The following is a 27,071-nucleotide window of genomic DNA, read 5'->3' as shown; positions in this document are numbered from 1 at the left end:
TTACAATCAAACAGATTTCCTCGCCTTGTAACGTCTTTCATTTTCTGGAACCTCAACTCCTGGCCACACTTTCCGGTTGTCTCCCCGTTCTCACTGTAGAATGACAGACTTAAAACAGTTTACCTTGTAACCTTTCCCAGGTTACAAATATGACACCAGCATCTTTGGTATTATATTTTACACATTTGTATGCTCCAGAACTTTAAAGAGCCCAAATGTCTCACTTTATGGGGAAGAACTGGTCAATTGATTATTGTTTTCAGTCAATATTTATGAATGCCATTGTTGATGAACAAAACTATTTTACTGGTGAATCGTGAGTTTAAAGAAGTGAACCAACGTCTAAAGGCAAACTTTGTAAGATGGCCTTGGAGATCTGCTTTGTCATGAATTGTGGCTGACTGTGGTGAGAATGGACATGGTAGGACTCAGGTTGAAGTGAAACAGTGATGGTTTTAATGGTGATTAGTTCACAAATCCAGCAAACAGGTGAGCAAGGAGCAGGTAAGCACAGGGAGTACACGCGACAAAGATGCGACAGGGAGCAGGTGACACAGGTGGGGTTAAATACACAGAGAGTAATCAAGGGGAAACGAGAGACAGTAGGAAATAATCAAGGGGTAGCCGTGACAACACAGAGACTCAATTAACTGATAAAACACACGCAAAATCCAAATCCTCACATGCTTGTTACGATCTTTAAAAACAACAAAAAAAGCTTGTAAACAAAGGATTGAATATAACTGTAGCATAAAGGATATCCTCATTGGTCGATCAAATCCAAACACTAACTAATTTGGTTCTTATAGAACAATCAAGGTTGTTAAATGAGCTCCAGAGATCCATGTGTCTGACAGACGTTTCCTGAGGAAACGCAGCAGAAACTGCAGCTGTGGGAACGTGTGAATGTTGAACCATCTGTAGTTGCAGAACAACTTTTTTCAGCTGCTGCTCACGTCAGTCACTTGGACTGTGCATGTATTTACTTTTCTGTGGAACCTTTTCCATATTGATCTGAAACCACAAGCTTTTTCCAGTTTGCCTTGGGTGCAGAACTGCCCAGTGGCAGCCAGATTGTTGCGCAACCCGGAGCGCTCTTCCCACCCTCTCTCCATATTTTCTCTGATTCCATATGTTAATGGCAAATAGCTTTGGAGGCCGTTAAACACTGAAACAATTCAATAGCTCCAGTGTTTCTTGGCTGACCACAAGTATGCAAAACCCATGAAGCAATCCATCACGGCTGACTCCTCTCTGTTACTCTTGTTAGGGAAGAGGAGTGTCTCTAAATGTGACATCAGGAGAAACCTGAAACCGTTATTTCCAGCAGCCCTCCCATTACTCTGTCTACTCTCACGTTTGTTCCCTCTATCCTCCCGAACCTCTCTCCGCTCTCTCAGCTGGGCTCCAAACGGCCCAACTTTTCCACCCTGTCTGCCTAAACTGCACCACCTATCCTTCCAAGAAGTACCACCGTGGAATTGACCTCCTCCTGGTTCTGCTTCTGAAGGTAGGTCTCTGAACGTGCTGCCACGTGTTGGCCGCTTTGACAAGATCTGCTCAGGACGAGTGAGGGAGCATGGGAGAAACGCTCTGACAGCTTGGTCAAACTGGTTTCACTGGGCGTTTCACTTGACTCTGGTAACAGTGTTTGATTTAAACTCTTTTTAAATCCAGCTGATTGACGTTAACTTTACTTACTTTATAAAACAGATCAGAGAAAACATTTTTAGAACACATGACATTGTCATCAATATATATTAAATTTAACCTTAAGTAAATTATTGTTGTTACTGTTATTATTATTGTAGAAGTGAAAGGGAGACATTATTGGTAAATTTTGGCTTTATGCAGAAGGTTTGATTATTTTTGTTTTCATTTCTACTTATATGAACGTGAAGTTGACAGAAAAGTACTAATCATAAAGAAGGAATGGGGAAAAAGCACACAAATAATGTCACAATATTTGTAAACATTTAATAGCAAGTTTTTTGCTTGCTGAAGACATGCCGTCATAAAACAGAGCCTCTGTCTTATATAAGCTGTAAACCCACAAGGCCCCTGTCAGGAAAAGAGGGCTGGGCCTCTCCCAGGAACAACTTGTTCACTGTTGCTCCTCGTTTGACATAGAAGGCAGAGTCAACAAAGAAGATTTTCAAACTTTGAAATAGCTATTTTATTTCAGGCTTTGGTCATTTTACAAAATTTTACTTGATGGGGAAAAGGATTACCTCGTGATTTTGATTCTCTTAAACAATGTTTGAAGCAGTTTTCAGCAAACTTATGGCACAAATTGGTGTTCAGGAGTATATAAAAACGACTTCAGGGGAATTATTAAATAAGTTGATATATTGTTAAAGACTGTAAATAAGTGAGGCAATGAAACCAAAGGAGTTCAGTAGAAGAGCACAGGTCATCTGAGTTACTGCAGCAGTACTTTGATAGTTGCCAGGTTGTATGGTTGGTTCTGGGGATCTTATCAGGATTGCAGGTGAGGGACTGCCTCACCTGCCGTCCCTGACTGCATGTCGCTGCTCCTGACCCCAAATGATGACCCCGATTGGAGTAGAAGGGGCTGCACTTTGAGGATCACCTCAATCCAAACACCATGTCCTCTGTAGAAAAGGCAGAGTCTGAGAACTTTGGGGAAGATGAATCCATCACCATTTGCATACAGCAGACAGTGGATGAGATTCACCCCAAAATGCTGAATTTATTGTTTGGATGTCATGTTGAGGTGCCTCTTTAACAATGCAAAGAGTATTGGACAACACTTGCTGAGTGGAGACTCAACAAGGGCTTGTGGTCCAAATTTCTTTTGGAAAAAAAAAAGCAGGGGCCATAGAGTATTTCAGCCATTGAAAGATCACAGTCGTTATCCTGCTTGGGAAACTTTATTCTTGGATGTTGGAAAAGAGAGTCCAACTAACTGTTGAATGTCAGACTCTGGAGAAACGGCCATGGCTTTCATCCTGGCTATGAAAAGGTGGGCTAGATGTTTACCCTGGACTGCAGAGGGGATTCTGGCTGTCCAGTCTACATGTGTTTTATGGATCTGGAGAAAACTTAAAACAAGGTTCTTTGGTGCATTTTGTGGCAGGTGATGACGGGTTTAGTGGTATCGTCCCCTACCTTGAATTAAACACGTGGTCATAATTTTACAAAAGCAGCTAAGTTTGTCCAAGGCCCAGGCATGGGTTTTGTTTGTTTGTTCAACCTTTTACCAAGGGCAGTAACAGTATTATATCCGTCACTGAAAAGTACACATGATCGCCTGATCATGTGTACTTTAAACAGAGATTCAGGACAGCACAGAAAAGAAGCTCTGAAAGCTGGTTGGATCGTTGGTTGGGTGTGTGTTCCTACGTCACAAAGAGTAAGAAATGCTCAAATGTCTGATTTCTCTTATTTTACTTTTGCTGACAATTGTTCATTCTTATTAACAAATCACACACACTGTGTGATATATATACATAATTATATGTATATATATTTGTTTTAATTTTCCAGTCTTTCTGTTATAGTGGAAGAAATATTTATCCGCCAAGACAAATTCTCATAATTAGCCCTGCCTTTACAGCTTAAAACATAAATGGTCAAGGTCTAAAGTACCCCAGTTTGTCATCTTTGACCTGGGAGGTCGGTTTAAACAAAATCACACATTCTGTCATTACTGAGGCCAACATGGAGGAGAATTCCCATGTCGGAACCATCCAGGGTTGGCCCCATTCCAGCCTCTTATCTGTACAGACATGTCACTTTCCCTGCAGTTTGCAGAACATTTACCCTCCTTAATGCTTATCTCCTCTGTCTGGGCTCAAAGTTAATAGTCTCTTTGGTCCAGTTTCATTAGCATCACCAACAAGATAAACACTAATAAAAACCAAGTGGGCATACAGCAACTGGTTTATTCATTCTGTCAATTATCTGACTCATTTCATGCAAGATATGCATTGCAAAACAAAAACATCAAAATAATTTCTATATTTGCAGGTCTCCTAAAATGGTGGCTAAGTTGAGATTCTCTGCACATTAAAATTACTGTAAATAATCTTTCTGGTGGAAAGAATTACACCAGCTTGCTCTGTCTTATTTTTCTGTTAAAGTTCATGTTTTTGAATCTTAAATAAGGACCCCATTGCTTTTCAGGCTTTTTCCCATTTTGAAATCGCTGAAACATGCAGGAAATTAACTTTTTCCCATTTCAAATTGGAGACATCAAAACTCTCTTGGCGGTGATGTCTTACAAATAACCGTCTTCACTCTCATTGTCTTTCTATGTTCCAGAATTTAAACTCAAACCCTTTACTCTAAATATGGAAATGGAGAAGATCGCAAATGGGATTAACCACGATGGGACAATGGAGGCAGGGTACGTATCCGCTGTGTGTCACATTCACTGACTTGCATTTAATCTCTATAATTTGTGTAAAATCAAATACGATAAACAAGTCTTTATATTGCAGAATACAACCAGAGGAAGAAAAGTTCCTGCAGCACAAAGACAATGATTTAAAGAGGCCACAGTTCACAGATGTGAGTAATAACTTTGAAAAGATTGAAAAGCTTCTCTAACCTGAGAAGCTGCATCTCTTCTCAGCTTAGAGAAGAGATGCTTTATGATGAAATAATGTTGTTATACTACTGCCTTACGGTTTTGAGGGTGCCTGCTGGACCATTCAGAAAAATAGAGATGCAAGTGTAACTCTTGCCATTTGTAAATTTTTTATTTGTGAAGATCTCTTGTATTTTACCATTTGCACCCTTCTGGGCATTACCTCAACCATATTGAGAAACCCTTTTAAAGTTCATCAGTTAATATTCAGCCAGCTGATATTGACTTGCACATAGGAGCATGTATGCTTCCTTAAGTACTCAGGTGGTTTGTTGACTTTCTATGCCATATTGCACATCCTTTTCCCATATGCTTATTATTTATTCCATATACCATTCCACTTCATTGTACATATTTCAATTTATGGACTTGCTTCTTTTATATTTGTGAATGACATGGGTTGTTGTCAATAAACCTTTTTAATTTCATGTCAATAGAAATACTAAAAATGTGGGCGCTGGTGAGCAAGATACGGCGTAAGACGAGATATGGCCATTTTCCAGAGCTCCTGCAAAATCAGCATCAACTACGTGTCTTGAGAACTGTCGTTAGGTTTAAATTACCTGAACACAGACACAAAGAAGAGACAAGAGTCAGAACTTAGTTTTTTACCTGCAGGGAGAACACAGCTGAAACCCAGTTACAGGCTTCGGCCTATGCGCTGAAGTTTCAACTGAGTCTTGCCCTGCTTTTATTAGAATTAGGAACACCCTAGTTACATGACAGTGTGCAGACTTGAAGGGAGGCGCAATAAAAACAGCTGCACACTCACATGAACACAACTCATTCATTTAATCTTCAAGAGCATATTTCATAAGAGTGCCAGTTTGCAGTTTCTCTAGGCCATCACTGTTGGAATGTCTCGCTCATGATACCCTCCTCTTCACTCCTCAGCAGGCCGCTTCCCACAGTTTCCTGTAGACATCTCTCACAAAACAGACATAGATTCTAACAGTCCTCAAATATAATGATTAGTATTTATATAGGTAATTATTTTAATTCTACCAACTGTCTTAATCCTTCGTAGCATAGATTCGGCAAGGTTCTGGAAACATTCCCCAGAGAATCTGGTCCATATGGACATGATGGCATCACGCAGGTCCTGTGAGATGCATCATACTTTAGGAAATAATCTGCTGAAGGATTGTGATTTTGTTTTGTTTCTTTCGCTTTTAGATAACTTTTGTTTTCTGACTGTTGAACTTTTTATATTTTTCATTGAGTCATCATCTACAAATTATTCATAATTGAAATTTGAGAATTTTCTGAATAACATGTATATGATGAACACAACTCTACAGTATTTTGGATTCATTGACTAAATTCTAATATTATGTCTTTCCCAGTTTGAAGGGAAAACCTCCTTTGGGATGTCTATTTTCAACTTAAGCAATGCCATCATGGGCAGTGGCATCTTGGGGCTGGCTTATGCAATGTCAAACACTGGCATTGTCCTTTTTCTGTGAGTAACACAAATATATACTCTTTATTACCTGGAAGGACATAATACTTTAATATATTGTTTCCCTCAATATCTCCCTCACACACCCACACAAGTAGACATAAACGAGGTCATGCTGTTTTCCAACAAAAAGAAAGTGCCTACTGTTCCACCCTTTATTTTATTCTTTAAAGGTTCCTCTATTGAGTTTGTGTCTTCTCACCAATATTTGGGCACTAAGGATTAATGGGTTGTAACTGGCACATATGCAATGTGCCAGTTACAATTTAAGAAGCTTACCAGAAAATGCCTATGCTGAAAAGAACAGTCTCTTCCACTGCGAAGAGGGTAGAGCCAATTCAAACAACATAGCTATTCATGTTCATTCAATATTTGGAGGCGTGGCCAACACGGACTGAACGGTTTCCTTCACGTCCTTCGCTCCCGTTCCTGAAACTACAGGATTTCTCGGCAAACTACAATCTAAAAACAAAAACATAACAAAAACATTGACATCATTGTTCACAACTTCTCCTTCTGTTCGTTGATTGGTCCGCTGAAAAATCTACTGGAGAGAATTTAAGTCAAGGGGAGAAACCCCAGACTGCTGTAAGCTAGAACGTTTTTTGAGTGGCGTTGCACAGGAAGGCAATGGCCAGGCTAACCTGTTTCACTCTTATTTTCAGAAAAAAATGTAAATATTAAGCTTGAATGTATTATATTTTGTAAAGCCCTGTTACAAAAGTAAGGAATTAAAAAGTTCAGAGAACAAATTCTTGACTTTTTGTCTCCTGCAGGATCCTGCTTACATGTATTGCCTGTTTATCTTGTTATTCAATCCACCTTCTGCTTCGAAGTGCTGGAGTGGTGGGTGAGGGCTCTTTCTCTCTTCAGTTCTTTATGTTTGTAGTTGAATCGGATAGAATTGTTCTTAGAATCTCAGTGTTAAATACTCATCTCTTCAGGGATCCGTGCCTATGAGCAGCTAGGCCAGAGAGCTTTTGGACATCCAGGAAAGATCCTAGCGGCTGTCATCATAACACTCCACAACATTGGGGGTAAGACCATGAAAAGTGTATGGCCAGTTGCAACACCTATGGCAAGTATGGCGTTACATTATGTCTTATGACAACGTGGTTAACTATGTTTGTCTTTAACTGCAGCCATGTCCAGCTACTTATTCATTGTAAAATCTGAGTTACCACTGGTCATTCAAGCCTTTCTTGGACAAACATCTATCACTGAGTGAGTATTGATCCAAATAGTTTGTGAAATATATTTAACTTCACAAAATCAATCTAAACAAGAAAAATACAGTAAACAAATAAAAAGACACCTTCTCCTAAGATTTTTAATGGCAGTTTGACAATTTGAAGGTAATTGCCAATCTAACATTATAGCATCCAGCTGGTAGCAAGCTAGCAGCAATAGCCCTCTGACTCACTAAAATCTAACCAGGTCCAAAGATTGTGTGAGACATAAAACAAATGTTAAGAGAACTAGTTTCTGTGCATTTAGCAGTCACTACATACCCATCAGATGATGCCTCCTATACATGAAAGTGAGAGGAAGAAGTGTTAAGCTTAGCGTGTTTATTTACCTACAGGAAATCTTAACACAAATGTGGAAGAAATGTAATTGAACACAAGAAGTTCAATTAAAAAGAGGTCTTGTGCAAAATTCTGTTACCCTGTGAAAATCTGTGCCCTCTGCATCAGGGGGCACAGGTTTTCTCCCACCTTCGCCGCCTTTCTGGCCATTTTCACTGCGCTTCTGATCGATTTCTCGGTAAAACAACTCATATAATCATGTCAAGGTTGTAACATTCAGTTTAATCGGCAGCTGTTGTTTTACAAAGAAGCAATAACAAAATTGTAAAATAAATAAATAAATAAATAAACGAGGTCTTCTTACGCCATTTTGTGTTATTTTAAACGCCAAGAGAATCGGTCTTTTTCCAACTTTTGCCACTTAAGTCTGACAAATAAAAGTCAGTCACCAAACACAGTTTTCCAACACGTAGTGTGTATTTCTCATTTTTCATTGCTGATATAAGAGGATGGAAGCTGGCTGATAGCAGGGCACAAAAATGAAGACTTCCTGAAAAGAGTGTAGACTTTCTGGTAAATCCTGGTCTAATGTGAAATATGACAGATTACTGGATTAAGGACATGTCTAGTATACTACATGCTATAACACATAATATTTTTTGAGAATTTGGAAACAGTTGCTCTTTAATTCCCAAAGTTATGGGGGGGGGAGAGGAGAGAATGGATATTTCAGCTGCCTGAAATTATTTGCCAAAGTTAAAGGAGGGGAACCAAATATTTTAGCCACCTGATATAATCCGTTCCCTACGGAAGAGGATTGGGGCCACCGAATTTACAAGAATCGTCATCACAGACCTTCCGGAATCTTTTCTTGACGGACTTGATGGCCTGGTTTTGAGACTGCTGGAGGTCTACAGAGCAGCAACCAAATCTGGAAAGAAGCAGCCACTCAAAGACACTTTGGACTGCCTTGCAAAAGATGTGAGCAGAACTGAAGATGGCTAGAAAACAAGGCATAATTTGTCAAAAGATATTAATCTTACTCTCATCTCTTGCAGGACACAAATGAAAGAGACATTAAGTTATTAAGATTAAAGTCAACGTAATGTCTTAACAAGGACTAAAAATAAGTTTTTGCAAACACAAATGCTACAAAAAGATTTTAAAGAAATGATAGCAAGAAAGAGGAATGGGTAAATATGTAAACAGTTTTTGTAATAACATTTGTTAGTCTTACATCACACATCCTGATGACAGTTGATGGATCTTTGCCAGATATGTAGCGTGGCAAACCAAGCAGAGCAGCAGCCCTTCTCCTTCTCATTATGTTAATTGGAAGTAACTTATAGAAAAACGTTGTAACTAATTGAGGGCATGACTTTTAACAGTGTAGAAACAAGAAATACACATAATTAGAATCACCAATGAAGAACAGATGTGGAAAACAAGGCAGAATTAAATGGAAACAACTAAAGAACACCAAAAGAATCTGAGGAGGATGAAGGCGGAACAGCAGCCTTGGAGGACACCGGCGGCAGAGTAGAGACCTTGGTGGACGCTGGAGGCAGAGCGGGAACCTTGGGGATGTGTCCATCCTGGCTGACCTCCTGGTCAGCCCTGGAGGCAGGAAGGGAGACCGACAGAACTCACTACGAAACCCTGGAGATTGGACAGGAGACCAACAGGACTCGCTATGAAGCCCTGGAGGCAGACCGCGAAACCGACAGGACACACTACGAAGTCCTGGAGATTGGACAGGAGACCAACAGTATTCGCTACGAAACCCTGGAGGAAGGCTGCGAGAACGACAGGACTCACTACGAAGCCCTGGAGATTGGACAGGCGACCAACGGGACTTGCTATGAAGCCCTGGAGGCAGTCCAGGAGACCGACGATACTCGCTAGGAAGCACCGGAGGTCAGCCCGGAGGCCAACGGGACTCGCTAGGAAGCCCTGAAGGTCAGCCAGGAGACCAAGAGGACTCACTATGAAGCCCTGGAGTTCAGCCAGGAGACCAAGAGGACTCAATATGAAGCCCTGATGTTCAGCCAGGATACAACGGGACTCGCTAGGAAGCCCTGGAGGTCAGCCAGGATACAACGGGACTCGCTAGGAAGCCATGGAGGTCAGCCTGGAGACCAACGGGACTCGCTAGGAAGCCCTGGAGTTCAGCCAGGAGACCAAGAGGACTCAATATGAAGCCCTGATGTTCAGCCAGGATACAACGGGACTCGCTAGGAAGCCCTGGAGGTCAGCCAGGATACAACGGGACTTGCTAGGAAGCCCTGGAGGTCAGCCAGGAGACCAACAGGACTCGCTAGGAAGCCCTCAAAGTCAGCCAGGAGACCAACTGCACTCGCTAGGAAGCCCTGAAAGTCAGCCAGGAGGCCAACGGGACTCGCTAGGAAGCCCTGGAGGTCAGCCAGGATACAACGGGACTCGCTAGGAAGCCATGGAGGTCAGCCTGGAGACCAACGGGACTCGCTAGGAAGCCCTGGAGTTCAGCCAGGAGACCAAGAGGACTCAATATGAAGCCCTGATGTTCAGCCAGGATACAACGGGACTTGCTAGGAAGCCCTGGAGGTCAGCCAGGAGACCAACAGGACTCGCTAGGAAGCCCTCAAAGTCAGCCAGGAGACCAACTGCACTCGCTAGGAAGCCCTGAAAGTCAGCCAGGAGGCCAACGGGACTCGCTAGGAAGCCCTGAAGGTCAGCCGGGAGACCAACGGGACTCACTAGGAAGCCCTGAAGGTCAGGGCTGCCTCTCCTGCCAACAACTTTCAAGCGTTAAGCTCTTCCGCCAACGGCCCCAAGTGTCAAGCTCCCCTGACACTGCAGTCCTGTTGTCCTCAAGCTTTTCTGCCACCGATAATCAAGCATGAAGCTTGGAGCCCTCATGCCACTTCTTTATTTAGAAGTACCATCTTTCAAGCCAGTGCCTTAGAGTGCCTCTATGGTACATATTCAGAAGTGTATTGATCACACGTCTGAATACAGACGGCTGAATCTGTGTCTGATCTGAAACCGACTGGCTGCTTTCGTGGGTTTCCTCTTCAGATGGCTACTGGTTCTGCTGTTCCACTCTGTCCCTCAGCCTTTTGTTCAGCTGATCCACTTCAGGATGCAGGTTGGTGTTTTCCTCCTCAAAGGCGGTGTTTAGGTGGTGTTTTTCAGCTTCCTGCAAGAGATGAGACATGCAGTAAGATGAATATCTTTTAACAAAAATAACAAATTATGCCTTGTTTTCTAGCCATCTTCAGTTCTGCTCACATCTTTTGCAAGGCAGTCCAAAATGTCTTTGAGTGGCTGCTTCTTTCCAGATTTGGTTGCTGCTTTGTAGACCTCCAGCAGTCTCAGAACCAGGCCATCAAGTCCGTCAAGAAAAGATTCTGGAAGGTCTGTGATGACGATTCTTGTAAATTCTGCCCTAATCTGAGGTGATAGAATATAAAACTTGTCAGGACACTGTTAACTCAGTAATAAATCACTAAATCTCTTGGAACTAATTCAGTTGTGCGATTACCTGTCTCTCATGGAACAGAGCAGGCCATCAGGAGATGAGCTCTGTGATGTGTGGTTGATCTCCTACAATGTCTTTCCTACGCTGAGAAAATATAGCAACCATCAAATCCTCAAGCAGCTAATGTTTTGGGTCTTTCTTCTGCATTTCAACCTCCATTATCTTGCGCTTCACCTGCATGTTTGTCTCCAGGAGAGACGAGACAAAATATTGGGTTAATGATAACACAAGGTTTTAAAACAATTTAAAGCAGGGGTGTCAAACTCAAATACACAGTGGGCCAAAATTTTAAATTGAACAAAGCCGCGGGCCAAAGTTGAACAAATGAATCTTTTAATATGGACCCAAACAAGTTTTGATTTAACAATAAATATTGAACAAGCAAGGCTTTATATAACTTAAAAGCGCAGGCGTGCAAAATTGAGTTGCTAAAAATAATAATAAAACATATAAATGGCATATTAAATAAACTTTAAATAAAAATTTAATGCCTCCTTTCTGAGGTAAATGTCAAAATTAGCTTCGTACACAGACTAATAAATTTGAAAATAAAATAACATAACAACTATGAATAAATCATTAAATAAACTATGAATAAACCATTTAGGCATTGGAGTAACAAGAAAAGGTGCGTAGAAAACATATTTATTGCTCATTTTGCGACACACTGATCTACTCTGATTCAGCCAAGTCAGATATCTGGCATCTTTTTTTGGATGCCAGTTCATCAATGTCAGGGCTCAGAGTTTGAGCTGAGGAAACCTTCATTATCGAACAAAGATGTTCGTCAGTCAGACGTCTCCTGTGAGACGTTTTCGTCATCTTCATTAAGGAGAAAAGTTGCTCACATACATATGTAAACAGATATTCTGTCTCCCACCTGTCTAGAAAAGTTATATTTTCTGTCTTTCTTTTTGCCATTTTTTGGTAGGGTAACACAGTGACAGCTGTAGTTTGAGGTCGCAGTGTGGTTTGGGGGAGAGGCCCGGGGATGCGGGGTGCGCCGGGGCTTTCAACCGAAGGAGTGCGCAAGAAGACGGATCACCACCTTTCTAATACATCTATGTCCGCTACCATAAGTGCTACTGACACAGAGGAGGATGCGTGTCTGCCTCTGTCCTGATTGACGCGCCAAAAAAACAGCAGAGCATTATGGGATTTGTAGTATACGCGGTGAATGCGGCATCACAGCGTTGCCAATGTATAGTACCGGCAGGCCGGCTCTAATATTAATTTGAAATTGCCTCGCGGGCCAACTTTGGCCCGTGGGCCAGAGTTTGACACCTATGATTTAAAGGAACCATCACTGACTAAATGGATGCTGCACTTTGACAGTAAAAGAAATTAAATATTTATTTGATCTTATCAATTAACTTAACAACTTGTTACTCAATACAACAATTAACTTAATAAAATAAATCTATGAAAAACAGAACAAAAAAGTATTTTAACATTTAAGATAATCAGTAACAGCAGTGTGGGGCAAGGCAAATCTTTGAAATTCAAAGATCTAATTGACTGTAGTAAACTAAAATTTTACAGCACTGCCATACTATGTTTTATGAGTGTTTTTATGCCTAAATTACTACTAAAAGTTATGTATTTGGTCAATTTGTTAACATTAAAATTAAAATTATATGTTAACATTGCTAACATATACCCACCTAAGAGAGGTATTTTTTTTATATTCCATCAACATAGACATCTTTAAAGTTTTCATAAGTTGTCTAAAACAGTATGGCAGTGCCTCTTATTAAACCAATTTGTATCATATTGGCTATGAAAAACAGATAAGGGCTGACCAGTCATTTTTTAAACCAAGAGCGTAAATGTATATAAGTATATACCCATATATATGTAAGCATATATATAATTTCTTTAACGGGGAAATTGCATTTGTCACCGTGAACCAGAAAAGGGACACACGTGCGCACAACACATGAAACAAAGGACACGGCTAATTACTGACAAGGAACACGATTAATTACTGACGCACAGCCTTTCCCGAAGCCGCTAATTCCCTGCAGTCAGCACGTCGATGCAAAACTTTGACCAAGCGCCACATATGTATTTCTGAGGAAGTGTACAATACAAAAATCGTGGTAGCTGCTTGTATTTTCTCTTAAGAAAAGTTCTATAAGCGCAACCAGTAGCATACTGTTTAGCTAGGCTCTTCTGCATTGACTAACTCCTGCCCTCAACAATTAGCAAGCTGTTGTTTTATGTCCTGTGTTTAAACACGTAACAGAGACACGAACTTTTAGCTCTTAACATATTCTAAAAATGGATGGCATTATCAAAAATGAAGCTTACCTTACTATGACTCCAACTCGCTTCGCATTTCGAAAAAATGTCCCGCCGAATTTGAACGCCTTTGGGACTGAGGTCGTGGAAAAATTGGTATTCATCCGCGACTTTGCTTTCGACGTCCTTAATCTGGTCAGGTGATGTTCCTCTTCTTCATTTAATATGCAATTCTAACTGGGATGGAGAACTTTATAAAGTCTGACTAAATCTTACATCATATTTAGTCCCTTATCAGATAAAGAGCGAATTTCCGGCACTATTTATATCTCGCATTAATATTGCCAGTGATGATCAGTTTTTATAAGATCCGGTTACCATTTTAAAACTCGGATTGTCACACATTTAAATTTATGTTTTACTGAACTGACTCACATCCTCGAGTTGAAATGCCAGTAACTCAGGAAATTAAATTGAAATTACATAACTTATTATGTTAATTGGAACTTATAGAAAAACGTTATGATAACTAATCGAAGGCATGACTTTTAACAGTGTAGAAACAAGAAATAAACATAATTAAGAACAATGAAGAACAGATGTAGAAAACAAGGCAAAATTAAATGGAAACAACTAAGGAATACCAAAAGACTCTGAGGAGGATACCGGCGGAACAGAAGTCTTGGAGGATACCGGCAGAACAGAAGTCTTGGAGGACACCGGCGGCGGAGCAGAAACCTAGGAGGATGTCAGCGGCAGAGTAGAAACCTTGGGGGACACTGGCAGCGGAGCAAGTACCTTGGTGGACGCTGGAGGCAGAGCAGGAACCTTGGGGGACGCTGGAGGTAGAGCGGGAACCTTGGGGGACGCTGGCAGCGGAGCAAGTACCTTGGTGGACGCTGGAGGCAGAGCGGGAACCTTGGGGGACGCTGGCAGCGGAGCAAGTACCTTGGTGGACGCTGGAGGCAAAGCGGGAACCTTAGGGGACGCTGGCAGCGGAGCAAGTACCTTGGTGGACGCTGGAGGCAGAGCGGGAACCTTGGGGAAGTGTCCCATCCGGGTTGACCTCCTGAGCCTTGTCGTTATGAAGCCCTGGAGGCAGACCAGGAGACCAACAGGACTCACTAAGAAACCCTGGAGATTGGACAGGAGACCAACAGGACTCGCTACGAAGCCCTGGAGGCAGGAAGAGAGACCGTCAGAACTCACCACGAAGTCCTGGAGATTGGACAGGAGACCAACAGTATTCGTTACAAGGACCTGGAGGCAGGCCACGAGTACGTCAGGACTCACTACAAAGCCCTGGAGATTGGACAGGAGACCAACGGGACTCACTAGGAAGCCCTGAAGGTCAGCCAGGAGACCTACAGGACTCGCTATGAAGCCCTGGAGGCAGTCCAGGAGACCAACTGGACTCGCTATGAAGCCCTGGAGGCAGTCCAGGAGACCAACAGGACTCTCTAGGAAGCCCTGAAGGTCAGCCAGGAGACCAACTGGACTCGCTATGAAGCCCTGGAGGTCAGCCCGGAGGCCAACAGGACTCGCTAGGAAGCCCTGGAGGTCAGCCCGGAGACCAACGGGACTCGCTAGGAAGCCCTGAAGGTCAGCCAGGAGACCTACAGGACTAGCTATGAAGCCCTGGAGGCAGTCCAGGAGACCTACGGGACTCGCTAGGAAGCCCTGAAGGTCAGCCAGGAGACCAACGGGACTCGCCACGAAGCCCTGAATGTCAGCCCTGAGACCAACAGGACTCACTATGAAGCCCTGAAGGTCAGCCAGGAAACCGACGGGACTCGCTATGAAGCCTTGGGGGCAGTCCAGGAGACCAACGGGACTCGCTAGGAAGCCTTGGAGGCAGTCCAGGAGACCGACGATACTCGCTAGGAAGCCCTGGAAGTCAGCCCGGAGACCGACGGGACTCGCTAGGAAGCCCTGAAAGTCAGCCAGGAAACCGACGGGACTCACTATGAAGCCCTAAAGGTCAGTCCAGGAGACCGACGGGACTCGATAGGAAGCCCTGGAGGCAGTCCAGGAGACCGACGGGACTCGCTAGGCAAGTACCTTGGTGGACGCTGGAGGCAAAGCGGGAACCTTGGGGGACGCTGGCAGCGGAGCAAGTACCTTCGTGGATGCTGGAGGCAGAGCGGGAACCTTGGGGAAGTGTCCCATCCTGGTTGACCTCCTGAGCCTTGTCGCTATGACCAATGGGACTCGCTATGAAACCCTGCCTCTCCTGCCAACAACTTTCAAGCATTGAGCTGTTTCACAAACTGCCCCAAGTGTCAAGCTCCCCTGACACTGCAGTCCTGTTGTCCTCAAGCTTTTCTGCCACCGATAATCAAACATGAAGTTTGGAGCCCTCATGACACTTCTTTATTTAGAAGTGCCATCTTTCAAGCCATTGCCTGAAAGTGCCTCTTTGGAACATATTCAGACGTCTATTGATCACACGTCTGAATACAGACGGCCGAATCTGTGGCTGGTCTGAATCCGACTGGTTGCTTTCGTGGGTTTCCTGTTCAGATGGCTGCTGGTTCTGCTGTTCCACTCTGTCCCTCAGCCTTTTGTTGAGCTGGTCCACTTCGAGATGCAGGTTGGTGTTTTCCTTCTCAAAGGTGGTGTTTTTCTGCTCTAAGGCTCTTTTTTCCTCCTCCAAGGCAGCGTATTTTTGCTCCAGGGTGGTGTTTTCCTTTGTCAGTTTATTTTTTTCGTCCTCCAAGTCTGTGTTCGTCTTCTCTAGGACAATGCGTTTCACCTCCAGAGAAGTGACTGACAGCAACAGCTTGGTTTTTTCACGCTCCAGGGCCCTTCTTCTCTGATTCAAGTCATCGATGTGCTGCTGCAGGTCGTTGTTCTCCATCTCAAAAATGATGTTGTCCCGTTGCAAGTTTTGGTTTCTCCAGTCCAGGTCGCGATTTATCACCTCCAAAAAGGGGATTCTCTGCTGCAGAGTGGTGTTTTTGTGTACTAAGGTGTTACATTGCTCCTCCATGGCGGTGTAATCCTGTGCCAGGACGGTGAAATCCTGTTCCATGGCGGCATTTTCCTGTTCCACGGTGGTGATTTTCTGCTGCAGGATGTTGTTTCTCTTCTCCAAGGCAGTCTTTTCTTTCGCCAGTACGTTACTTTTCTCCTCCAGGGCGATGTTTTCCTGCTCTAGGGTGGTGATTTTCTGGTCCAAGACTGTGCTTTTCTGCTCCAGGGTTGTGTTTTTCTGACCCAAGGCAGCTTTTATCTTCTTCAGTGAGCTGTATTTCTGACCCAAGACTGTGTTTTTCTGCTCCAACGTGTTGTTTTTCTGCTCCAACATGTTTTTGTCCTGCTCCAATGTGGTGTATTTGTGCTTCAGTGTGGTGTATTTGTGCTTCAGCGTGGTGTTTTTCTGCTCCATGGAGTTGATTTTCTGGTCCAGCGTGGTGATTTTCTGGTCCAAGGCAGTGTTTATCTGCTTCAATGTAATGTTATCCTCCTTTAAAGTTTTATTTCGATCAGACAGTTTTTATAATTCACTGTCTTTCTCCTGAAGCAGCTTGTGTATGTCTTGTGCAGCTTTTTGAATGTTTCTCGCTTGCATCTTCAGGTCCTCCTTTGCTTTTATCAGCGACTGTCTCTCTGCTGACATCATGCTGATATCTTTCAAGATGTCATGTAGCTTCTGTGTCTCTCTATCAAGTTGCATGTTGTCATTCCAAGAATGAGAAGACGATGCCTTATTGCTGTTACTCATTGTTGATTCTTTTGTCTGGACAAATCCAAAAACTGCTCAAACTTGTTAGGAGACAATCCTTCTACTTGCTTCTCTCTCTCTTCTGCAGTGGTTATGACGTTTTGGCACAGCAGGGTGCGAGGACCAACGGTCAAAGGAAACATTGTGCCCGAAAACAGAAAAAGGGGAAACGGGCGGGCTGGTTGACCCAGCTGATGATTAGATATATCTCTATATCTCTATCCTCCCCCCATAACTTTGGGAAATAAAGAGCAACTGTTTTCAAATTCTCAAAAAATATTATGTGTGATAGCATGTAGTATACTAGAAATGTCACTTAAGTCAACTTTTGTCAGACTTAAGTGACAAAAGTTGGAAAAAGACCGATTCTCTTGGCGTTTAAAATAACAACACAAAACGGCGTAAGAAGACCTCGTTTATTTATTTATTTATTTTACAATTTTGTTATTGCTTCTTTTTTAAACAACAGCTGCCGATTAAACTGAATGTTACAACCTTGACATGATTATATGAGTTGTTTTACCGAGAAATCGATCAGAGGAGCAGTGAAAATTGCCATTCGTCCCGCAAAATACGGAATCGTCCCTTATTTGGCTGGTAAATGTTGCGTCCAGTATTGAACTGATATGGGATAAGATTTGTTCCGTATTTCTACAGATGTCCGATAGGAACGCCTATCAACGCACATACCAACACCAAGTGTAACAATAATGACGAAAATAAAACACAGGCAATATTAAGGTCAACTAAATTGTGTGGCGGGACCTAAGCAGAACGCCACCGAACGCATGCTGCTGTCACGGTTGCCTAGAAACGGTCACTACGCTTCTAGCTTGGTAGCAGCTGCGAACTGCTATCAAGTCTAAACCAGCTAGCAGAGTTATCGCTCATGCTAAGGTTGAGCAGTGGGTTGGATGCTGCGAAGGCATTTAGAAATTGTAACACACTTTCTATTTGGAAAAAAATATCACGTTTTTTCATGCAAAATGGTTCAAGTCCAGTTAAAGTCATGACTCATTGATGTGAAAGTTCAAGTCGAGTCTTAAGTCTCTTTGTGATATTTATTCATGAAAGTTGTCTGACTCAATTTCACGTCAAATGACCCGAATCCACTTCTCTGGTGAAAAACAACACAATGAAATAGGAGCAAAAGAAAATGTAATTAATCACAACTTTTATTAATATGGATAAAAAATAGGGGTCTACTAAATAGCTGAATCGACGTCCAGGAAAAACAGAAGATCATCATGTTTGTGTCTTAATGTTTCTAAAAGTATCAAAGCCGTCAAAACTGGATGTTTTTTTTTTTTTATCTGGAAAGAATAAATAACTTTTATTTGTTTTATGCATTGTGTTTTATGTGGCCTTCTGTGTTCCAGTGTTGTATAGTAACGAAGTAAAAATACTTCACTACTTTACTTAAGTATATTTTGGAGTACTTCATACTTTCCTGGAGTATGAAAATTTTTGATGACTTTCACTTTTACTTCACTATATTTCCGAACTTAATTGCGTACTTTTACTCCGATACATTTTCAATGTGTGGTTTAGTTACTCGTTACAAAAAAGCGAGAGAGAGAAACAAAGTGTTTTGACCCACCTACTGATTAGCAAGTAGCAAGCAGGCTACCGAACAAAGTCCGTAGCCTGCTTGCCTGGGCTTGTTCATCACCACCAATAGGATACTTCTTCTTCTTCTTCTTTTCTATTATGGCGGATCACAAGCAACTTTAAGGTGCATACCGCCACCTACTGTACATGAGTGTGTAGCAGCATTACTTCATATCTATTAAATTCTACTTTTTAATTTTGTATTCTTAAGATAAATAAACAATGCTTTCCTTAATTTGTGAATATCTGTTATGTTTCCTTCATTTCCTAATATACCTTTAAGATTCCATTCATGCCCCATATTTCTAACTATTCTCTTTAATTCTTCCCTTTCGAGTTCATTTGACTTACAGTTCATCAATATGTGTTCTACATTTTCTTTCACTCCACATCTCTCACAGTTATCATTATTTTTCCTGCCTATTTTATAAAGCATGTCATTTAAGTAGGTATGACCTACTCTTAATCTACTAATTATTATTTCTTCTCTTCTGTTTCGTTCATTAATGCTTCGAATTTGAACTGACTTTTGTACTTCATATAATCTTCTTTCTTTCTTATCTTCATTCCACATTTTTTGCCATTTCTTGATTTCTTTACTTTTAATTAGGATACACCTGTTTCGCTTCTCCCATTAAACACAAAGCAAGTCTCGCAATCAGTAGCAGTCACATGGAAATTCTATCTTACAAAAACTCCCCGTCCAACTTGAAGAAACACATCGAGGTAACGTCTTATGAAATGGTTATAATCCTCCTGTTTCAGTAACTATAGCTTGGTCACTAGACACTACTGTATTGTGAAACGTTGACCATAAATGAACTTTGTTTGGCATTGTTTCAGTTCCACACGTGGTGTATTTAGCTTAGGCCTAATGTTGACTGTATCAGGCTACCTAGACTCCTCTGTTCAAGGGGGACAGAAGCCATAGCGATAGCAATTTAGACTAAATTTAACGAATATAGGAAAGGCATGCAAGTTCAAAACCAGGTTTACAGATGCCAATAAGCTGCATTTCCCTCCCAATTCTTTTTTTCTTTTGCATAATGACCAGTTGTGTGCACCACCTACTGACTGTAGCATTGACTGATTCACTGGTTTGTGAAGTAGAGTAATCGTAACAGATCTTTTTCTTCATGTTGGCCGCATTTTCTGTACTATTTATTTTTCTCATTTTCAGCACTGACCTTACTTGAAGGGAAAACTTAAGGCTTACAAAAACTTTGTATTTTCTGTCCTGGAGGGTTTACTAAGAAGCTGGTTCAGTTGTAAAGCAGGTTAAGTTAACCTTGTGCTATAGGTAAAGCACCTAATTTTCTTAACTAAATGATGCCTGCAGGTATATCTATTAGCAGGTTTAATTTTGCCTGCACTTGGTTGTGTACATTATTTTAAGTGTATTTGACAAGTTTACCAAAATATAAAAAATGTCATTCAAACTGCATTTGCCTTGTTTTACTTTTTACTTGTACTTTTCATTACATTACTTGAGTACATCCATTTTTACAGTAATTTTCATACTTAAGTACAAGAAGTTTCAGATACTTTAAGACTTTAACTCAAGTAACATTTCAGTCAGTGACTTCGACTTTTACCAAAGTCATATTTTGGAGAGGTACTTGTACTTTTACTTGACTCTGAGATTTCAGTACTTTATACAACACTGCTGTGTTCTGGCCTTAGGAACTGGTTTATGAATGGAAACTACCTGATCATTATTGTCACCATCTGCGTCATCTTCCCACTGGCCACAATGAAACATTTGGGTAAGTCTCTGTCCCTTAGCATTCTCATGGTTAGCAGTTTCTTACGATGTTTCAAAGGTTGATGTTGCCCAAAACATTAGGGCAGTCTCCCCCAATATATTTCTATGAAGCAAGACAAACCCTTTTTGTAATAATATATCATTGGATATTATTTGTCAGGGTTTGAAAATCAGGAGGAAAGTCAGTTACTTGGCCCAATTATTGTTAAGACGGCTGATACAGAAAACTAAACACAACCAGAAAACTTTTGAAAAACACAAACTGAAGAGCATTTCCATGTTCTTGCCAGTCTGTCCAGTTTTATCTGTAGGCTGAGCCACAAACCCCAAAGCTAATATCAAAGCAACAAAGTTTTTATTTGAACCTCACATATATGAAACAGATTATTTCTAGTCTTCAAAAAGAACTCAGAATTAGTCTGTCTTTATTGTAAATGTTAACTGCCAAATGTATTTTTGTATATCTGTGGATATATTTTTCATCTGTGTGTTGTTTTCTGCCCCTATGCAGGATATCTCGGCTATACAAGTGGCTTCTCTCTTTCCTGCATGGTCTTCTTCCTCTCTGCGGTGAGCTGTCAAAGTGCCGAACTCTGTGGGTTTTATGTCAGGAAAATCCAAATGCACCACAGCTTAAGTTTCAATTCACCAACAAGCAAATAAATATGTGAAGATACAGATATGAATTGATATCCTAAGCTTCACTTTCCTGACTGTCCTTAAGAAAGTGTCTTTTTCCCCCACATGAGGATACTTTTCAACAGAGACCTGAGTCCAAACAGCTCAAACTATGTCGAAACCTGGCCGACTACCAAAGATAGATTGATAGCCATGCTATTCAAGATGAAATGCATTGAAACAAACCTGGTGTTTATTTTACATCTAACTTTTGGCTAATTATCAAAATTCATTTAGAAGGTCAACAGCAACCCTTTTAGAATGGCATTTTTAAAGAAAAACAAGCTCCACGAAGAGTCTCTACACAAGTTTCTACAAACTTTAACAATCACCCAGAGAATGTTACGTTTCCAGAAATATCGTTTCCTTAACGGGGTTGCATACCTTTGTCACCTCAGGTCATCTACAAGAAGTTTAACATTCCTTGCCCGCTGGAGACATTCGGTAACTTCTCTGCGACCGCACCCGTCTCTGACGACACCTGCGTGGCCAAATACTTCACCGTCAACCACGAGGTGAGGCTTCGTCCTGCTGGATGGGAAGGAAACTCACATGCATGTTCATTGGGACTGTGGTGAGCTGTGGTGTTTAGAGCTCAGAGCCTGAGCACATGCAGACTGAAGCTACATGTGAGTGCCTCATGTTACACCTTCTTCGAGTTATGCCCATTAATCTTTCACTTGGTTTCTAGACAGCGTATACCATCCCCATCCTGGCATTTGCGTTTGTATGTCACCCTGAAGTGCTTCCTGTCTACACAGAGCTGAGCAAGTAAGACGTACAAAACAGATGGTAAACCATACCAATGATTTAATATAGTGTGCTTTTTTGATTTATGAAGATACATTCTTGATTCTGCAATGGTACCCTTGAATTGACTGATGAAGATATGAGATTCTAGAAAGCAAATTGAACTATAATCTACTAAATTGAAGGCGTGTTAACCTGCTGAATCAGAAGAAGACATTGAATTCTATCATATCGCCATTTTTCAGGACCGTGGCACTTCTCAGGATGTTTCTTCAACTATACCTTTGTTTAATTAAAAACTTCTCTCATATTTTTCCCATAAGTCCAACCAAGAGAAGAATGCAGACCATTGGAAATGTTTCCATCTTCGGGATGTTCATCATGTATTTCTTCACGGCTATATTTGGCTACCTGACCTTCTACGGTGAGCACTTCTCAGTTTAGTTTAATAGAAACAAAACAATTCATTTACGTTCTGTGCATTTAAATTGAGAGAAATGTCAATTATAAGCGTACAAAAATGTAGGTTCAATTGGAAAAATTTAAAATAGACATATACACATTCTGTCTTGATATGGACTAAATCACTTTATGGTGCTAAGTTGTAAAAGAAATTTATATTATTGCAGCAAATCATTGACTGTGCAGAGATCTCTCAACCTGAGCAAACATAGTTGAGAGGAATAACTCCGACATTTCCATTGTATACATTGTTCTGTATATTTTTAAATGTCCATCCGTTGTCTGTATATGTGTGTGGGGGGGATTGAGCCTGTTGGGTCAGCTGAAATTTCAGGTGCAGCAGTGTGAGCGCTGTTCAACTGGAAAATTGGTAACTTTGAATTAAAACCTGAAATCAAAACTGAAAATGGACACTCCATTAATAATTGATAAGGTGTGAAATTCAAAAACATATTCACTCAAACTACCAGGTGGGCTTAACATTTGGGAGATTTTAAATTACCTGTTTGACCTCTATGAGAATCCTTCCTTCTCCAAAGTGATCTTGCTCTGACTGACATTTATAGCAAGTATTGTAAGAGCAGAAATACTCTTTATGGAGTTGTTTTTTCACTGAGGAAATCTGGCGACATAGAAGGTCAATTTGACCTGGCTCCAGGCTCCGTGTAATCCTCTACAGTATTACACCAACTTCTCATAAGTCCACAAACCTGTGTTGCAAGCTAACACTAAATGTGTCTTATTTGACAGATTTATTGCCTGTGGAGTGAATGTCCTGAACTCTGTGTCTGATTCCACAGGAGGCACGGAAGCTGAGCTCCTCCACACCTACAGCATGGTGGATCCTCTGGACACGCTGATCCTGTGTGTGCGACTGGCCGTGCTGGTGGCCGTCACACTCACTGTACCCGTTGTCTTGTTTCCGGTAAGAATCTATTGGGACACAGGAAAAAGGTTGATAATACACAGGGCCGTGCAGACACAGGGGCGGGGGGGGGGGGACAGGAGCTCAAAGTTAAAAAGGGGCAGATTGATCTTAAAACACCGTACAACAACATAGCAACAACCCATATTAATCAGTAATCTAATATTTAATTGGATCATACTGTATCATTGACATCATGTGGGGTCAAAGCAGAGCAAATATAGTCTATGTTTTTCCTGACAGGTATAATGTTGCTGTTTCTGCTGCTGATAGTCCTGAAGGTCTGTGTTGAACTGAGACTGTAGCTGTTAAACATATCATAGGAGAAAGAGAAGGTCGCTGCTTATGAAGTTATGAAATAAACAAAATGGCTGCTATTTTACTAAATAAGCCCTACTATTTCTGTTTAAACTCCATAGCAACTTGGCTGCACACTGCTTTAAAGACCAAAAAAGCTCAGCAGGGATAACTCTTCATAATCTTTTGTTGTTAGCACCTCTGAAAGATCTATAATTGTAAGAATGAGAGATATCCAGGCTAGGAAAACTCAATAGCTGCTGGTAGGCCCCCTTCTATTATGGTTTAAATTTTAACACAGATCTAAAACTGTAGCAGTCATTTACTGATAATGACAATGATGTTACATTTTATTTAATGGTTTCAGCACGTGTACATTTAGGATTTAATTAGGAAGTTTACTTTGTAAACGTGCAAAGAACCATCTTGATAGTTTGATTGTTGGGCCTGAGTCCTCCCCTCAGGCACGTGCAGAGAGGTGGGGGGGTTAAGGGGGCCCTTTTATCCTTGATGCCCCTAGTGCCCTTTTTGAGCTGCGTCATGGTGATAGTCCTCTACCGTTTCTTTATAGCAGGCTATCTGGTTCTGACCCACAGTGGTGGGACCGACTGAGGCTGCCTGTAGCGAACTGGGCATTTAGTCCAGCACTGGGGCAGAATGATGAAGTTAAAGTCAGAAGTTTTCTCTGCAGCCAAAACATTTCTGTGTTTAGGGGAGAGGAGGATTTTTTTCCATTTTTGCGAGAACAATTACGAAAATATAAATAGAAACAGTTTTTCTAACTTCAATGTCAGACCTACGTTTTTATTCACAAACTAGTGTATGTTGGGGAAAAAAATATGTTCCTCCCCATAATTTGAGAGAGGGCGCAGTTTATACTTACCATGGGCCTGATGTTTTAACAACATGGAGGCAGAGGTGGTGAGAATCCGTTCAGTCATTAATAGATTGAGGAAAGCCATACTAGTTTATTTTTAGCTAAATATTACCGTTGAGCAGCCCAAGCAGGCCTCCTGACGCACAGATTAAAAAACTGGGGGGGAAAAACAACTCAAAAAAGGGCACTTGAAGCATCAAAGACAAAATTGGCAGAGACTCACCCCCCTCTGCATGTGCCTGATAATACAGAACATAAACAAAAATTAGCTTGATTACTAGCTAAAGAGTTTCATGATTGATACCAATGCCTGTGAAGCCTCCTGATAATCATATCTGTGTCAGATTCGTCGCGCGCTCCTGCAGCTGCTGTTCCCAGAAAAACCCTTCCGCTGGTTACGTCACATCGCCATCGCTGTGTGCCTGCTGTTCGTCGTGAACCTGCTGGTCATCTTTGTTCCCAACATTCGAGACATTTTTGGGATTACAGGTGAGATAATGGAGCTGTAAGCAGAACAAAGACTAATGCTTTTGCTTCTCCAGAGTTCACTTGAACCGAACCGGTTTGTAGGGGGAGCAGAGTTGCTTTTTATGGCCACCATCAGTTTGATGGCTACAATAGCGTATTAGTGCCAGTGTAGATAGAAAAAAGGAAGAGTAAATTTCCAATAACAAACTCAGAAATTTTGAGATTAATCTTTGAAAATTTTCAAGAAAAAATAAGGAAATTTCAGAGTTCCAAAAGTCGAAAATTCTCAACTTTACAAACTCGGAAATTTCTTCTTTTTTTTTCTTGTTTTGTCTAGAATTTAACTTACTCCTTTTTTTTCTTTCTATGGGTCTATGCAACATTGTAGATTGCACATTCACTTCCCCAAACAAAGTGGAGTTTTATTAAATTGGACTAAGTAGGGCTGATGTGAATACTCTCTTAGGATTAAGCTAAAACAGATTAAACAGTTGGATTGTGATTTTATAATTAACTATCTATTAAGCTAAGCTCCTAAAAGGTTTCTTGTGGCAGTTAGATGAATTGTTGTGTCTAATCCTCTTGTGCAGGGGCGACCACTGCTCCCACCCTGATCTTCATCCTTCCTGGGATCTTCTACATTCGAATCATTCCCAAAAACCAGGAGCCCATGAGATCCAGGCCAAAGATCCAGGTACATCTCTCTGACCCAAGTCTTCAGCAGAGGACTTGCTCAGAATGACAGAGTCAGTAAAACATTGATGTTGATGTTATCTGCTGTTTTTCAGGCTGCTTGTTTCACCACTTTGGGTTTGATCTTCATGGTCATGAGTCTGACCTTCATCATACTTGATTGGATAAGCGGAGAAAAGCGAAGTCTCGGCGGCCATTAACACGTTCCCTCCCTGACCTTTAACTTGTTGCTGTGTCCCCCTCTTCCAGGACTCTTAAAGAAAACTAATTTTTCATCTAAAGATGAAAACGTCTGTGAGACTGACATTATTCTGGTTAGTACTGGCTGTTCCTCCACTGTGACAAGCAGAAAATTTCAACCCTGATGCTGGGATAATGTTTGCTGCACGTGTTTAACTCGCACGATTTCCGACAAACCCTCAACCACAGAAAGCTCAGCGCTTTTCCTGAGGCTAAACGTGGCGTTTTATTAGCAACGGTTTTAAAAGTAAAACTCTACGACAAAAAACGGGGAGCGATCTTCTTTTCTTTTTTTTTTCTGATGACGTTTCATGATGAAAATGAGCTTATTTACAGAATGATTGTGAAATCAATCCAAGATGGTGTTTAAAACTTGGCGGACCTTAAGGTAATCTGAGAAAAGGGCGATCTTAGGTCAATGCATTTGCTCTTATCAACCTGTGAAGAACTCAATGTTTTTGTTTTGTAATTCTGTAGAAAAAGACATAAAACACTACAAGAAAACTGTCTATGAGCCAAAAATTAAAAACCCTTAAAGAACTGTGAATGTGTTCATTTGGTTGGTTTGTGAATATTCTTAAATAAAATTTATAAAAGAATACTTGTCTAACTAAGGTATGCTTACAACCTGCATTATGTCACTTTATGCACCAAAGAGTCTACATACTGTTGGTCTGAGTATCACCAGAGGCACATTGAGTCCTTGAATCAAAGTGACAAAGTCACGCACCCAGATGCAAAAATCTAATTGCAATATACAGTATTTGCTCTAGAGCCACAGCTATTGTTCAAACAATAATGAATGAGCAGAAACTTAAAGCTGTTGATCAAATTAAGCCTGTTGCTGTCATGTCCACTTTCAACTTTCTGGTGCAAAAATCATTCAGAGAAAATAAGGTTGAAACGGTAAGTACAGTAGTTTGACAGCTGGCCACAGTAGTCCACATAAATAACAGAGTGAATAAACTGGCCAGATGTTGCGGGGAAAGAGGCAGTGGTTGAATGAACCCAGAGGATGATCATGAAGATATTTAAGAATGTGTGCTCGCTTGGAGCTTACAGATTGCGGTTGCGAATTGAGCCAATGAAAGCACAATTTTAATCAGAGAAACATGAAACAGGATGGAAACTGGCAGTAGACTCCACCTTGTTCTCCTATTTCAGGTGTGTGTTATGGTGAACCAATCAGGGTTAGCATAAGACCAAGG

General features: G+C 41.3%; 4 protein-coding genes and 1 long non-coding RNA gene across 7 annotated transcripts in view; 2 read left to right on the top strand and 3 right to left on the bottom strand.

Moving 5' to 3' along the window:
• bcas2 (BCAS2 pre-mRNA processing factor) overlaps positions 1-27,071 on the bottom strand; it is a 624,479-nt gene that overhangs the window by 163,313 nt on the left and 434,095 nt on the right. The gene's annotated exons all lie outside the window — the stretch shown is intronic.
• Positions 1,338-26,410, top strand: LOC114142138 (sodium-coupled neutral amino acid transporter 3-like). 3 transcript variants are annotated; one of them, XM_028013257.1, is made up of 17 exons: positions 1,339-1,510; positions 4,288-4,372; positions 4,467-4,536; positions 5,643-5,791; positions 5,962-6,077; positions 6,854-6,927; positions 7,022-7,114; positions 7,220-7,301; positions 20,392-20,474; positions 20,985-21,043; positions 21,550-21,666; positions 21,843-21,922; positions 22,225-22,325; positions 23,164-23,288; positions 24,807-24,951; positions 25,521-25,624; positions 25,719-26,410. In XM_028013257.1, exons 5-17 carry the CDS (start codon positions 5,986-5,988, stop codon positions 25,821-25,823), a joined length of 1,260 nt encoding a protein of 419 aa, XP_027869058.1. In that variant the 5' UTR covers positions 1,339-1,510; positions 4,288-4,372; positions 4,467-4,536; positions 5,643-5,791; positions 5,962-5,985; the 3' UTR covers positions 25,824-26,410. The 3 variants fall into 3 exon arrangements, with proteins under 3 accessions (XP_027869067.1, XP_027869058.1, XP_027869049.1); XM_028013266.1 differs by lacking the exon at positions 5,643-5,791 and having other exon boundaries at positions 1,338-1,510; positions 6,854-6,923; XM_028013248.1 differs by lacking the exon at positions 5,643-5,791.
• On the bottom strand, positions 7,982-18,470 carry LOC114142249 (nucleoprotein TPR-like). Its single transcript, XM_028013411.1, has 2 exons — positions 15,550-18,470; positions 7,982-9,210 (listed from the first exon to the last, which is right to left on the bottom strand). Exon 1 carries the CDS (start codon positions 16,759-16,761, stop codon positions 15,748-15,750), a length of 1,014 nt encoding a protein of 337 aa, XP_027869212.1. The 5' UTR covers positions 16,762-18,470; the 3' UTR covers positions 7,982-9,210; positions 15,550-15,747.
• On the top strand, positions 9,226-11,370 carry LOC114142603 (uncharacterized). Its single transcript, XR_003595070.1, has 3 exons — positions 9,226-9,690; positions 9,732-9,856; positions 10,065-11,370. It is a non-coding gene; the product is annotated as an uncharacterized LOC114142603 (long non-coding RNA).
• On the bottom strand, positions 13,923-15,561 carry LOC114142586 (RNA-binding protein 12-like). The gene is made up of 2 exons (XM_028013929.1): positions 15,492-15,561; positions 13,923-14,318 (listed from the first exon to the last, which is right to left on the bottom strand). Exons 1-2 carry the CDS (start codon positions 15,537-15,539, stop codon positions 14,109-14,111), a joined length of 258 nt encoding a protein of 85 aa, XP_027869730.1. The 5' UTR covers positions 15,540-15,561; the 3' UTR covers positions 13,923-14,108.

This window comes from Xiphophorus couchianus, chromosome 1, assembly GCF_001444195.1.
Source record: "Xiphophorus couchianus chromosome 1, X_couchianus-1.0, whole genome shotgun sequence".
NCBI lineage: Eukaryota > Metazoa > Chordata > Actinopteri > Cyprinodontiformes > Poeciliidae > Xiphophorus > Xiphophorus couchianus.
Note: the sequence above shows the minus strand (reverse complement) of the source record. Positions and strands in the feature narration are given on the sequence as shown.

Bases quoted from the DNA above. Each gene is read 5' to 3' on its own strand.
- LOC114142138 (XM_028013248.1), top strand. From the start codon at position 4,317: ATGGAAATGGAGAAGATCGCAAATGGGATTAACCACGATGGGACAATG. The intron at 22,326-23,163 runs GTGAGCACTTCT...CTGATTCCACAG, and splicing joins TGGCTACCTGACCTTCTACG to GAGGCACGGAAGCTGAGCTC. The intron at 23,289-24,806 runs GTAAGAATCTAT...TATCTGTGTCAG, and splicing joins TACCCGTTGTCTTGTTTCCG to ATTCGTCGCGCGCTCCTGCA.
- LOC114142249 (XM_028013411.1), bottom strand. From the start codon at position 16,761: ATGGAGCAGAAAAACACCACGCTGAAGCACAAATACACCACACTGAAG.
- LOC114142586 (XM_028013929.1), bottom strand. From the start codon at position 15,539: ATGGGACACTTCCCCAAGGTTCCCGCTCTGCCTCCAGCATCCACGAAG. The intron at 14,319-15,491 runs GTACTTGCTCCG...GCGTCCACCAAG, and splicing joins TGCCTCCAGCATCCACGAAG to GTACTTGCTCCGCTGCCAGC.